Below are 14,071 nucleotides of genomic sequence, written 5' to 3' on the forward strand. Positions count from 1 at the left end.
ACAACAGAGAGTTACTGAGAAGTTCTTCAATGTTTCTGGATAAACTTCTCTAAACAGAACCACAAAAAAGTAGAGAAGGAAAAGAGCACAGGGGTGTGGGAGCAAGAAGGGATGTCAAAACTAGACAGCCAAGTTGAAAATTAGTTTTTTTAAGAAACCCAACTACATGATAAAATCTTCAAATTTTGATCCATTCTTACCATTGACTTTCCCTAAGCCTGGAGCTTTATTTTTCAGCAGTGTCACTTGTATCTGTGGAATATTGGTGATGTTTGAGTTCAAAACAAATTTGAAGTCCACATGTCCAACCATACAAGCTTTAGGTAGAACCAATTCAAATACATGTTCATCCCAGCTGTTGCTGTCAAATAAGGGAGAAAATGATAGAGTGAAATCTTTCTTTAGCTGTAACCATCTTATCACTAACATTACCTTTCATACTCTGATGTGCAGTCTCCAACAAAACCAAATGCTTCTCAGTGGGATTATGGGAGAAGATAAGCAGTTCTACTGAGAAAAGTTAAACTTAGGGCAATGAAGAATCTTACCTCAGGAATCCATACCTGCCTTGGGCACTGTATACTCCAAAAAGCCCTTGTTCCTCTAAGTGTGAAATACTGTGCATCAGAATTATGTGCAGACTTATGGGCCCACCCTGATTTAAGAGTGGGGTCACAGGAATTTGTATTTTAAAATAAGAACATTCTGTATTTCTTATACATGTCCGTTCTCTGATTTAAATTCTGTATATGTGCTAAAAAGTAAATCTCCTCCACTAAATTTCAGATTCAAATCCAAATGCCTACCAGATATCTCAAACTTAACATAAGTAACCCCAAACTACTAGATAACCAATTCTGAAAGCTGTAAAAAGAAATTCCATTTTTTAATGAGCTCAATCCAAAACATCAGTCATCCTTAACAATTCTCACACCAGATACTCAGCACACCAGCACACAGGACTCCTTCTGCCTCCACGCGGTATCTGACCACTGTTCTCACTGCCTCTGTCAACTGTCATCATGGTCCAATCCCTAACCCTAACCACCACAAGTATCCGAACTACCACAACAGCACTCAAGTTAGAATTCTTGCTCCTGCCTCTTCCCTCTAATACACACACCACAACCACTCATAATCTACTATCAACACAGTGGTCTTAGTATATCCTTCTAAAACATAAATCATATCACATCACTCCTATATTCAAAACTATCTAACACCTTCCCATCTCATTCAACATAGAAGTCTCACTGTAGCCTATAAAGACATTCATGATTTAGCTACCAACTATTTCCTTTGATCTCACTTCCTATCACTCTCCTCCATGTTCACTGCACTTAACCAGTAGCCTCCATGCTCCTCCTAAAATTTGTAACATATACTCCTCAGGATCTCCGTACTTTCTGTTGTCTCCAAATTAATGTCCTCATGGAAGCCTTTCTGAGACCCCTTATATAAAAATATCACACACATTTTCTCTCACACACAGGTGCACACCCAACAACTCTATCACCATTCTGTTTTAATGTGTTTCAAAGCTTTTATGACTATATGACATAGTAGATATCTGTCTCAACTGCCTGTCTATCACCACTAGAATGTAAATTTCATAAAAGCCATTTTACTAGTACCTTCCAAAGTACCTGCACAACTGGGAGATTGGGATTAACATATACACACTACTATGTAACTATATAGCACAGGGAACTCTACTCAATACTCTGTAATGTCCTATATGGGAAAAGAATCTTAAAAAAAAGAGTGGGTATATGTATAACTGATCACTCTGCGGTACAGCTGAAACTTATCACATTGTAAACCGACTACACTTCAGTAGAAAAAAAAAATTTTTTTAAAGGGAACCCATATTAGCAACAACAAAAAAAGAAGTAGCTGTACAAAACAAACATTTAAATATTTAGTGACACAATCTACAGATCTATTTAACAAACTAAATGAAAGGAGGGATTACCCTCAGCATTTTATCCTACAGCTAAGAACAAGCATACAGGAATTTCCAGGCTTCCTCGATGGTTCAGTGGTAAAGCAGGAGACACTGGTTAGATTCCTAGTCAAGGAAGATCCCACCATGCCACGGAGCAACTAAGTCCATGCATCAAAACTACTGAACCTTAACCTAAAGTTTGGGAATCACAACTACTGAGACCACGTACCACAACTACAGATGCCCACACACCCTAAAGTCCATGCACCACAACGAGAAAAGCCATCGCAATGAGAAGCCCACACACTGCAACTACAGGGTAGCCCCTACCTGCAACTAGAAAGTCCACGCAGCAACGAAGACCCAGCACAGTCAAAAATAAACATTTTTTAAAAAAAGAATATAGGAATTTACAAAACCAAGGTGACAAATGAAACAAACAAAACTGTTAATATGCAAAAGCTAACAGAAAGAGTAACATATATATAATAATTCTATGTTGTCACTATAAGATGAACTTAAAACTTAACTGAAATTAAATACCTTGGAAGAATGTTTTACCTGTCAGTCTGTAGTTTCCAAGTTCTAGTATGCTGAGCAGCATCCCCATGATGCTGCTGATGCAAATGTTGAGGATGCCTCCTTTGCTGCTGTTCTTGTTGAACTTCCACCCAGCAGGGCGGAACAGTAGCTGAAAACCGTGGAGTCAAAGTCTCAAAGCGGGTTAGCTCCACCAGAGATGTCAAGATGTCAACGGTGAATGGCTGGTCCACCAATAAATCAACTCCTTAATAAGAGTGAATGCAGAGTTTGAAATTGGTTTTAAAAGAAAGAAATTTTAATCCATGTTTTTGTCTAGTCAATTACAACATTTGCCAAATAGCCTAAAAATGCAGGCTAAAGTAACTAGCACTAAGTCCATAAGGTATAAGAAAAATCCACCTCAAATATTTTAAATTATAGAAAGGGAACTTATTATTGGAGAAACCCAAAATCAACCTCAGAAGAGCCCTGACCAAGATTTAATGAGCCCCAGATTAACAAGGGCAACAAAAGGAGTGGTGCTGAAATGTAAGCCCTGACTTACATCAATAATTAACTTTTACACTTTGTTATTTACAAAACACAATGTTAAACATCTGCAAGCACACAATACCTGCTCTTTTTTACTCTGTTAAAAAGTAATTTAAAAAAAAATCAAAGCTATACTGATGGCAAAAAAACACAAACCAAAAACTCAAAGCAGTATTTTTTCCACTTCTAGGGTACTTAAGAACACCATGTACACATACCAGTATTGTAAGAGTAACAATCTGATTCAGAGAGATAAGTTTGCTTTTATAAATATATGTATTCACATCTTTGGAAAGGCTAACATATGACAAAGCTGAAAAACTTGTTTCAGTTAACAAAAAAATTTTTTAAAGACTAAAATATGAAATCTGATAAATTTAGAATAGTTTCACAAAGAAAGTTTACATTTAGTTCTATAAAATTACTATAAGTGTATTCAAAGTATGTTTTTCCTCAAAGCTTCAGTTCAGCTCAGTTCAGTTCAGTCAGTCAGTCATGTCCAACTCTTTGCGACCCCACGGACTTCACCAGGCCTCCAGGTCCGTCACCAAATCCCAGAGTTTACTCAAACTCATGTCCATTGAGTTGGTGATGCCATCCAACCACCTCATCCTCTGTCGTCCCCTTCTCCTCCCGCCATCAATCTTTCCCAGCATCAGGGTCTTTTCAAATGAGTCAGCCCTTCACATCAGGTGGCCAAAGTATTGGAGTTTCAGCTTCAGCATCAATCTTTCCAATGAATATTCAGGACTGATTTCCTTTAGGATGGACTGGTTGGATTTCCTTGCAGTCCAAGGGACTCTCAAGAGTCTTCTCCAACACCACAGTTCAAAAACAAAGGGCTTTTTAAAAAGCCCTCAAATCTTAGGGCTTTTTAAAAAATGACTGAAGCTATTAATATTGTTTGCAAACATTTAACAGCATATAATGCTCCTTTACATTATTTACTTGTTTATAACCTAATTCATCTTTACTGAAGAGTATATTATGGATTTTATATGAAAATTATTATGCCAATATCCCATAAAATATGAAAACATTCAGTATGTTAGCTTTTTAAACCAACTTGTATAGTTAATCAAGACAAGCAAGTCCAATTATACATAGCAAGAGACATGAGTCACTTTATCTCAACAGAGGATAATCTTGCCTCCCAAGGGCCATATGGATGGAGCCAGCTGTTGTCTACTACTGGAATCGAGTAGGTAGAAGCTACATATATGGCTAATACAGCACAAGACAGACCTCCCACCACAAAGAATTACCTAGTCCGAAACGTCAACAGTGCTGAGAGTGAGAAGCCCTGAAATAAGGTACATATCACACAAGTAATCACTAAAATTAAGACTTATCACACCAGTAATCACGCAAAGTTTGCCTTTAGTGCAAAGAAGAATGATCAAATTCCTAAATGTACAGATTCACAAAAAAGAAATAACAATTTTGTGTGTTATTTCTGTTTGGAATACATTTGAGTTTAAACACATTTTTCATTAAAGATTCATTAAATTTCTTTTAAATGCTGCTGCTAAGTCGCTTCCGTCATGTCCGACTCTGTGCGACCCCACAGACGGCAGCCCACCAGGCTCCTCTGTCCCTGGGATTCTCCAGGCAAGAATACCGGAGTGGGTTGCCATTTCCTTCTCCAATGCATGCATGCATGCTAAAGTGCTTCAGCTGTGTCCTACTCTGTGAGACCCCACAGGCGGCAGCCCACCAGGCTCTTCTGTCCACGGGATTCTCTAGGCAAGAATGCTGGAATGCGTTGCCATTTCCTCCTCCCTTTTAAATGCTAGGTTTCTTTTAATAGTTAGGTTGGGGAATAAAGTGTGGTAGGTGCCAAGGATAAAATATATCAGCACGTGGAAGTACAAAAGGACCGTGGTATAGGGCAAGGGCAGGGAAGGAGAGCTTAGTAACAAATGAAGAGCATGAAGCTGAATACACTTTAGAAATCATGGAGAGTTTCCAATGACTGGAGGTTGAGCGGAAGACCAGAGTTATTAGTCCACAGAGCACGTAAAAGATTTTTAAGCAGGAGTAACAATGCTAACAACCTCCTGAAAAACAAGTTCAGGGGGCAGTACATGGAGAAAAGGCAAAATGGGAGAAACCACAAACAAAACCTAACCCATCTAAAAGATCACAACGGGGTGACGAGGGTCTGAAAATATCACCCCAAGGAAAGAATAGTTTTTCAGCATTTCTATTCCAGGAGTAATTAATATTAGCCATTCCAGTCACTTTACACTTACTCAGTGAATTCTTCACTCTTTCATATTGTTTTGTTCCATCCTAACTACACTAAAAGTTTCTTAAACAACCAAAATCATGCTGTTACCTCTTAGGTGACTTTACCAAAACTGGCCAACTTACCACAGGTTGAGAACCATTTCTTATTTTAATGTTTACAACATTTTCCAACTACTGAAAACAGTGATAAACAATATACAAAAACAAGTCTGATAAAAGAATATCAACAAGGAAATGAACTCTCTCAAAGTAACCAAGAATTGACTACAAAAAATTAAATAATGTTTTAGATTATAAAAGAGTGATTCAGAAAACTTTGAACATCACAAGAATTTGCATTTTTTAAAAATCATTTTTAAAAGTTAGTATCATACCTGAAATGCCAGGACTTGAAGGATTTGATAAAGGTTTGGAACCTTCTGAAGACGGCTCTATTCCTTTAGAAAGAGATCCATCCACTAGTATGTCAGCTTCATCAATATCATCACAGGTTCCTCCAATTTGGAGAAAATGAAGCTCACCACCTATAGTACAGTAAAATCCCATCAACACAGGTATATGAAAAATAGGTAGACAGACAAGTGCTTGCTACTTAGTTAAGAAACTTAATTTACTCTAACACCACTTAAAAAGGCAGAAAAAGAGGGCTACCAAAGTGATACATCTCCAACAACTTAGAAATCAAATTGTCACGGAATTACAATTTCATATGTGAAAATAGTTATTTATCTAGTATTTACATGTGTAAGACATTATTTTAAGTGCTTAATTCATTTAGTCTTCACAAATAACCTAAAGTAGGGAGTATGTGGCCACTTTACAGATGAGAAAACTGATGCACTAGCTATACTGGAATCCACAGCCTACTCTCTTAATCAAGCAATAGCAAAAGTGAACAACAATTCTTCTTAATTTTTTGAAGCATTCACAAGAAAATGAAACCAAATCAAATTTCTATTTTTCATATTTCTACCACAGAAAAAAATGGAAAGTGAGCTTAGCAAAATATTTAATAAATAAAAATAAGTAAATAAAATAATTGGAGATTTACTTCCAACATGACAAAATAAGAGAAATCTTACTCTTAAAAGGCAATTATAAAATTGAACAAACTGTCATTTAAACAGAGTGAGTCAAATGGTGAAAACCAGATTTGCTACTGTTGTCACAGGGACTCAATGATTTGCTATCTGAATCCAGCATTCTGTGTGGGGCAAGCAAACCACCAGAACTAACCAAGGATTTAACAGAGTTACAGAAAGTGAGAGAAACATAGGGGGCTTGGTAAACATCTCAAATATTCCACACTGATCAGAGGTTGCACATATGTGCAGCAAAGATCAGATGGGGCCCAAGTCATCAACACATTCCCAGTCTACTAAGCCCCAAAGCTTATGCAGAAAAGACCTGAAAGGGCACAAGAGAAAATAAAAATAAAGAAAACAAAAGCCAGGGCACACTTGAACACAACCTTGCCAAAAAAAGGTATCCGGTCACAACCAATTATCAAAATCTTTAGCTGAACACTAAATTATGTGGACAGACAGGTAACAAATAAGAAACAAGTCTTTAAAAACCAGAGTAGAGACATCTGTAGCTGCAAAAGAAACAGACTTCACACATTTAGTCCAGGTGGGTTACCAAACAATCACATAACAACAATTTCCAAACACGGCGGGGCGGGGGGGGGGGGGGGGGTGTAAATCAGAATGCAGAGGTTCTACAATGTTATTTAAAATGTCCAGTATTAAACTGAAAATTATGAAACATGTGAAGAGTGACCCATGTTCAAGAAAAGCAAAAGCAATGAGAAATATCTCTGGGCACCCAGATTTAGGTTTAGCAGACAAATAAGTCAAAGAAGCTGTTGTAAATATTTTAAATAATAAAAGGACATCAGGTATAAAGAATTCAAAAAACGAATGGTAAAAATGAATCAACAAATTATCTAAACAAATTAGCAGAAATTATTTTTAAAGAACAAAAGGCAATTCTTAGAATTGAAAAGTAACTAAAATGAAAAGTTTGCTAGAGACTCAATGCAGATTTGAGATGACAGTAGAAGGTATCAGTGAAATAAAAACAGATCAATAGTTGCATGTTACATATGAAAACTGTTAAGAGTAAATCCTAAGAGTTCTCATCAAAAAATAATAATAGATCAACAGAAGTAACAACAGAATAATAGGTGCAGGAACAATCAATAATTTTACATACAGCATCATTCCTCAAAAATGAATGTGAAATAGAGACATTTCCAAATAAACAAAGACTGAGTTTTCTGCTAGCCTTGCCATAAGTCCTAACGAAAGTCTTTCCAGATGAGCTGAAGGCAACACTAAATTCACAAGAAAAAAACAAAATGCCAAAAGTAGGTGAACATACTTCTTTCTCATTTAACTCTTTTAAAAGATACAGACTATATGAAATAACATTTTTTGGTTGGATTTATAACTCATCTAAATGTAATATATAAGACAACAGGAGCACAAAGCTGGGAGAGAGAAAAATCAGAGCAGAGTTTCTGTATTTTACTAGATTTAAGCTAGCATTACTCTGAAGTAGACTGTGATAATCCAATAAGAAGACAGCTTCAAGAAAAGGTATTAAAAAACAGAATCAACACAAGCACCAGTGACATCACACCAAAGGACAGAACAGGAAGTAACTGGTAGGAAGCGCTAGAGGTCAGTAGCACCATACTTCCACCGCAGGGAGTATGGGTTCAACCCCTGATTGAGGAATTAAGATCCCATATCCCACATGCTGTGCAAAAAAAGTTAATTTATAGCACTAATTGTAGGTTTTAATCAACAGACTCAATGTTTCTCCATGAGAAAAGTTTTATGAGATTTGAATATACTTACGAGACAGTGTCAAATCCATTCGATTTACAGTTTACAGTGCTTTTAAAATTCTACTTTATGGATTGTTATTTGAACATTTTAAAACAATTTTTTTGTCCTCTTTATTGCTATTAATCTCATCTTTTCAAATGCATCTTGATCAATTAATCCTTAAGCAACTGGGGAATAATTTTTAAAGCAATTAACTTCTCATGTTTTCTCTTGTCCTTCAATTCATCTGAATTCCATCACAATCATGATCACTTCCTAGAAACTATCATTGTCTAAACTCCATGAAAACAATGATCTATTTTATAACTTAAATGTTATTTCTCCTCTGAATCGCCAAACCTATCTCATCAAAAATTCAAATCATTAAACTCTGATTGCATTTGTGAAAACTACTAGTATCTTATGACTACAAGCCCTGGGAATAGGTCACTCAGATTCCAAAACCACTTCCATTTCGAATGGCCTACAGCAAGTTAAACTGTTTTCATTTTTTTTAATCTTTCAGATTAAACTATACCAAAAAGTTCACAGCATGAAAGTTCAATAAAAGCAGGGTCTCCTACTTTTATTATATTCTGGCAATTTAATGTAGTTTAAGCACTCTGATGATGACAGACTGCCCAGGTCTGAACACTAACTCTGTCATTTATTAGCTCTGTGACTTAGGCAAGTTAAGTTACTTAACCTCTCTTTCCCTCAGTTCCTGTTTTTTTTTTTTTTTTTGAGATAACTAAAATGAAGACAAAACTAGTACATACCTCATAAAGTTAGTGTGATGACTAAAATTAACAAAACTAAAACTCTTACAGAAATGAACTGGCATATATATGATTAAGCTCAAATTATCCTTGATACCACATAGTATTTTAATGATTTTTTTGAAAGTTTCATTACTCTAAAGCTATTTTAAACTATTCCTTTTTTTAAAAATAATCTAGTTGGATGTTGATGTTATTTGGCTTTTCCCCCCATGTTAATTTCACTAAATATTTCAAAGAAAGCAATCCACATCACCACATCCACCATTATCCTTCTTAGTCAAACTCTTGAAATCTTTAAAGAGAGGAAAAATTCAGATTGATTCCTACCAGAACCATGAATGAGATGCATAACTCTTCCCAAACCCAATTTTTCTGCCAAGCACTGGTTATAGTCACTGAGGCTTCAAGTATCTCCTGGTCCTAAATTCCTACTAAACAATCAATAGGATTATTTACTTTGCCTGATAAGGTCAGTAATTCCTTTGTAACACTACCTGTTACTCTACAAGAGGCCTCAAATATTGCAAAACTGATTCACTGTCTGCAAAAACTTAGGATTAAATATGACAAGAAACACTTATTTGGCAGAATTAATAATTATTTACCACTTTTATTTCAGAAGAAAATAACAACATGTAATAATATTTGTGCCAGAAACTTTACATACATTATTTCATTTAATTCTGTCAAGCCTGGAAATAGACTGTCTGTCCTAGTTTATAAATCAACAAAGGTTTAGTGAGTTTAAAGTAATTTGTTCAAGGCTACAAATTTGAGCAGATGCAGCTGGGACTCACAGAAATTACAGCAGGTTATTTTCTTGAGGTTAAAGCAGTGAAGATATTTTCTGAGAGACTTACTAACTTATTTACAATTAGAATCCTTGCCTAGGGCAGTAGAAAAGTGTTTTAAGAACAGGTAAACAGTACAAAGATTTACCACTTCATTATAAACATAATGTCTCTCCATCTATATGGATTCACACGAGGCATACACATGGGTGAATGCCCTGCACACTGCCTCCCTACGACTGACAGAAGAAGCAGACAGGCCCGCAGCTTACCTTTGGTGCACGCACACAGCCTGTCTGTGCCCGAGCAGTAGATGACGGAAACGAATGCGTCCTGTTCCTCGGTGCCCTCCTTTTTCGGAGGTTCCACTTTGGCCAAAATTTCAAAGTTTGAAAGATCTAGTATTTTTACATATCCTCCCTGAGTGGTTATGACCAGGTGTCCAAGAGTAGAAATATCAGACTTTTTTCCTCTCTCAACCCCGTTCTTTGAGGTTAACTGCATCTCCTCGGGAGGTTCCTCATAGTCATCCTCTCGGTTATCCAATATATCTGGTGGAAGCAAAATGAGCGAGGTAATTGTGTCCTGGGGATCTTTGATATGCTGGATTTTTATTGGCTCCTCTTCTAATGTCACTATCCGAGTGGCATAATTCATTTTATAAAGTATTAAATATCCACCACTAACGTTCCTCTGCTCAGGTTGAATTATCAAAGGAGTCTGTACATCTGCTGGTGATTCATGTTGAATTATACTAATATTTGCACCATTCACTGCAGCAAGATTTGATTCCAGCTCACCTTTCCGTCTATTACATAGTGCAGAGTTTAATTTATTTAAGTTATTCAAGGCCTCTACTTGATTTATTGCACTCAAGGATTCAACAGGGCATGTCCGCAGTCCTATCAATAAATGAATTCCATCAGCACAAGGAGTTATTGAGTCTATACAAAGATTCTCCTCCTCGGCAAACTTTGGCAGCCTCAAACACTGCACCAAAGTCCCAGGCTTGGGAAACACAGAGTTCCACTTCTCAGAATCTGGAGAGGTAAGGTTGGCTGCCGCATCTGCAAACTGCTGAATGTAAGTCACAGGAGGGTCCTGCAACAACAACTGCTCCTGACTATCCAGCTCCATTTCAATGATCTGTGGAACTGTAAAACCATCATCATGCAAACTTTTACTCATTATATTGTTCATCTGTGAAAAGATTTTTCCTGCTTTCTCATCAGATTCCTTGATGCTATAAAGAAGCAAAATGGGTAAAGTCCTCCTTACCAGAGGGGAATTTAATTCTGAGTTAGTGCAGGATTCATTGTCAGTTGACCCTTGTTCTGATATACTTTCACCCTGAGTTCTGCTTAAACCATCCAGTGACCTGTGAGAATTACTACTAATGGGTGAGGTAGCAGGAGATTTATAGGTTAGTAAACCTCCAGCTAATAAACACGGAAAGGGAATGTTGTGTTGTTCCTGGTGCTTCTCCTTTGTCTTTTCACTCTTAGAGCTGGTTAAGCAAGGATTTGCCCCAAGTTCTTCAAGATCCTTAACAGTATCTTCAAGCACATTTGCAACAATCTCCCACTGAAGCTTTTCTGGCTGCTGGAGGATGCTGAGCGCTGTTATATCAAGGCTCACTTCCATGGCTTCCTTCTGTGATGTATGCCCTTTGAAAAGGAACAGTATTCATTACAAATGACCTTGTGAATGTAAATCAAAATCTGTAGCATAACATTTTCATTAATTTTCTTTTAATCATCCAGTCGATGCATTTTAAACACATTAATGGAAGAATTTAGTCCTTTTAAAGAAAATTTAATCCAAGTTGAGATGAACCTACTCAGAAAAACCATAGATATTAAAGAGTCTCAAAAATCATTTTCAATTTACAACACATTCTCCTGGCAATCTGTGAGCAAAATCCTTTTAAAAGGAGAGAGAGAGAGAGAGACAGAGAGAATAAACAGGTTAAGAATGAAGATATTATTAATATCATAATAACAGACTTCTGCCCTTCAATTCTACACCAAAAATACACTCAAAACTATGCATCTGTCCTTTATGCACTTTGCAGAATATCCATGAAACATTACTATAATCTCAGTTCATCACCTCTTTCCCACTCCACATGCTAATTATCAGTTGACTGTCTTAGTATGTAACAGTATGCAATTTAACTCAAACCTCAGCTCAGAAAAAATAGTAACCAGAAAAAGTTTCCCAAATTTGTCATTTTAAGTGAAATATAAACATCTTCTGGGGCTTCTCTGGTGGCTCAGTGGTAAAGAATCGGCCAGCCAATGCAGGAGACACAGATTCGGTAACTGGTGCAGGAAGACTCCACGTGCCATGGAGCAACTAAGCCCGTGCACCATAACCTCTGAGCTTGCACACTAGGGCCTGGGACGACAACTAGTGCACCCATATGCCACAGCTACCAAAGCCCCCATACCCTAGACACCATGTCCCACAGTAAGAGAAGCCACCGCAATGAGAAGCCTAAGCACCGCACCTAGAGAAAAGCTGTGCAGCAAAAAAGACCCAGGAGAGCCTAAATAAACAAACAATTTAAATGTCTTCTGTACTATCTGCTAATATTTAGTTCATTTCAAGTCAACTACACTACATTATTCCTTACTGACCTTTTGTTTATCGTGTGCTTCAAACTATCCCCTTCAAACAGAATAAAGGTCATTCCTCAGTCTCAATTCTCCAAAAATACCATCTCCCTCTACACAAAACCCTGAAGTGGATGTCAGTCAACCTCTAAACCAGGGATAATCTCTTGATACTAAACGCAAAGTTTCAACTCATCCTTTATTTTCCTCAATAGCACAGACTATCAGGCAACAATCTATTACCAACAATAATATCAAAATCACTCTACGTGACTTGGGGAAATGCAAAAAAAAACCCAAAAAACAAATGGAATTGGCTTTGCAATTTTAGATTAAGAAGAGCACAGAAAAGGAAGGAAATAAGTATAACTCAAAGTAAGTGCACAGAAGTTTTACCCAAGTAAAGGAATGAACAAGAGAGATTTATGGAACACCAAACACTTGAGTTATACTGAAAGCTCTGTTTATACCATTTTGTTAACCATTTCATAAACAGTATCTTCAAAATGCTAACAGCTTTATCAGGACTTCTTTATTTTCTGAGCATAATCTTCTCACTTCATATAATGTCACTCTTGTCATCTAAAACAATATCCATGTCTCACCTGGCAGAAAAAACTTAGTTATAAACTTCACAATTTAATTGTACTAGTAAGTTGTTTATTTAACTCATTTGACTATATTCATGTGCAGTCTTTATATTGCCATGTAATAATTACATATATTTACTCTATGAATTCACTCATTTAAACATGAGGTTGAAAGCTGACGGTGAGATTTTTATAACATGTAATAATACACTGTAACTAAATTGTAACTTACTTGATAAGTTATGATAGGAAATTGCCAAGAAAAAGCTATTTTAGTCTATGCACATTTTAAAAGAAAATAAATTAACCATAATTAGTTACATATATTAACCACAGTTAAGACAATATTCAAAGCAAAGGTCATGGGAGATGAGAATATCCATTAAAAAAGAAAATGTAACAGGTAACATTACTACCCTGCTGCTTCTCAACTATTTAATCAAGGTCTAGGACTCTACATTCCCCTTCTAAGACTGGCAAAGCACAATGACAACTGTCAACACTGCAGTTAAGCAAAACTGTGATCTTTACTTGCCTCAGAATTTCTCAAACCAACTGGACCACAAAACAAGTTTTTACAAAACATACCTACAAATACCCTGCAGCATAGTATTCTTCAGGTAATCATACTGGGAAACCCTTCTCTACGCTGCTTACTGAGCTACTGTCAGCCCCACAGTTCTACGAGCCACCTTCCAGAGGTTTAAGCTACACATATTCCTGAACCATCAAATTTCAATTTGAATTGTTCTTCAATCTCTTGCCAAACACTCTTCCCACTCTACAAAAGAAGTGCAGTCCTTAATTCTGATATGTGGACCAAAGAGCAAACTTGTCTTTCCTGTATCATCTAGATACTTTCAAAAATCATTAACTTTCAACTGAAAAACAGACAAAAGTCTCTTAAGTTTCCACTTATACTTTTGAAATTAAGAAATACAACCTATAATTCTTCAGATCATATCACTCAAATTGATGGGACGAGCTTAGAGCTAGTAAATGTAAGTTGTAAAACAGCATTACTTAATTTTAGATACTTCAAGAAGACAATACATTTCCCAATAATATCACAAGCCTTCATAAATTCACCAATAGTCTCTCAATATAAAATTAGTTTAAAAGGTTATACATATTTTACTATAAATGAATGAACCACTTACAAATCCTCAAATAAGGCA

The 14,071-nt window shown here is 36.4% G+C and overlaps 1 protein-coding gene across 8 annotated transcripts in view; it reads right to left on the reverse strand.

The window, feature by feature from the left end:
• The window catches only part of BIRC6 (baculoviral IAP repeat containing 6), a 208,280-nt gene that overhangs the window by 142,592 nt on the left and 51,617 nt on the right, over positions 1 to 14,071 (reverse strand). For all 8 annotated transcript variants that reach the window (XR_009694811.1, XM_061155637.1, XM_061155638.1 and 5 more), the window contains exons 10-13: positions 9,958 to 11,352; positions 5,650 to 5,799; positions 2,510 to 2,735; positions 201 to 361 (exon numbers count right to left, since the gene is read on the reverse strand). Coding sequence is in view for 7 of the 8 variants with exons in the window: in XM_061155637.1 (XP_061011620.1) it covers positions 201 to 361; positions 2,510 to 2,735; positions 5,650 to 5,799; positions 9,958 to 11,352 (1,932 nt within the window). In the remaining variant the exon portion in view is untranslated. The remainder of the gene's footprint in view (positions 1 to 200; positions 362 to 2,509; positions 2,736 to 5,649; positions 5,800 to 9,957; positions 11,353 to 14,071) is intronic.

This window comes from Dama dama, chromosome 11 (assembly GCF_033118175.1).
Source record: "Dama dama isolate Ldn47 chromosome 11, ASM3311817v1, whole genome shotgun sequence".
NCBI classification, from domain to species: domain Eukaryota; kingdom Metazoa; phylum Chordata; class Mammalia; order Artiodactyla; family Cervidae; genus Dama; species Dama dama.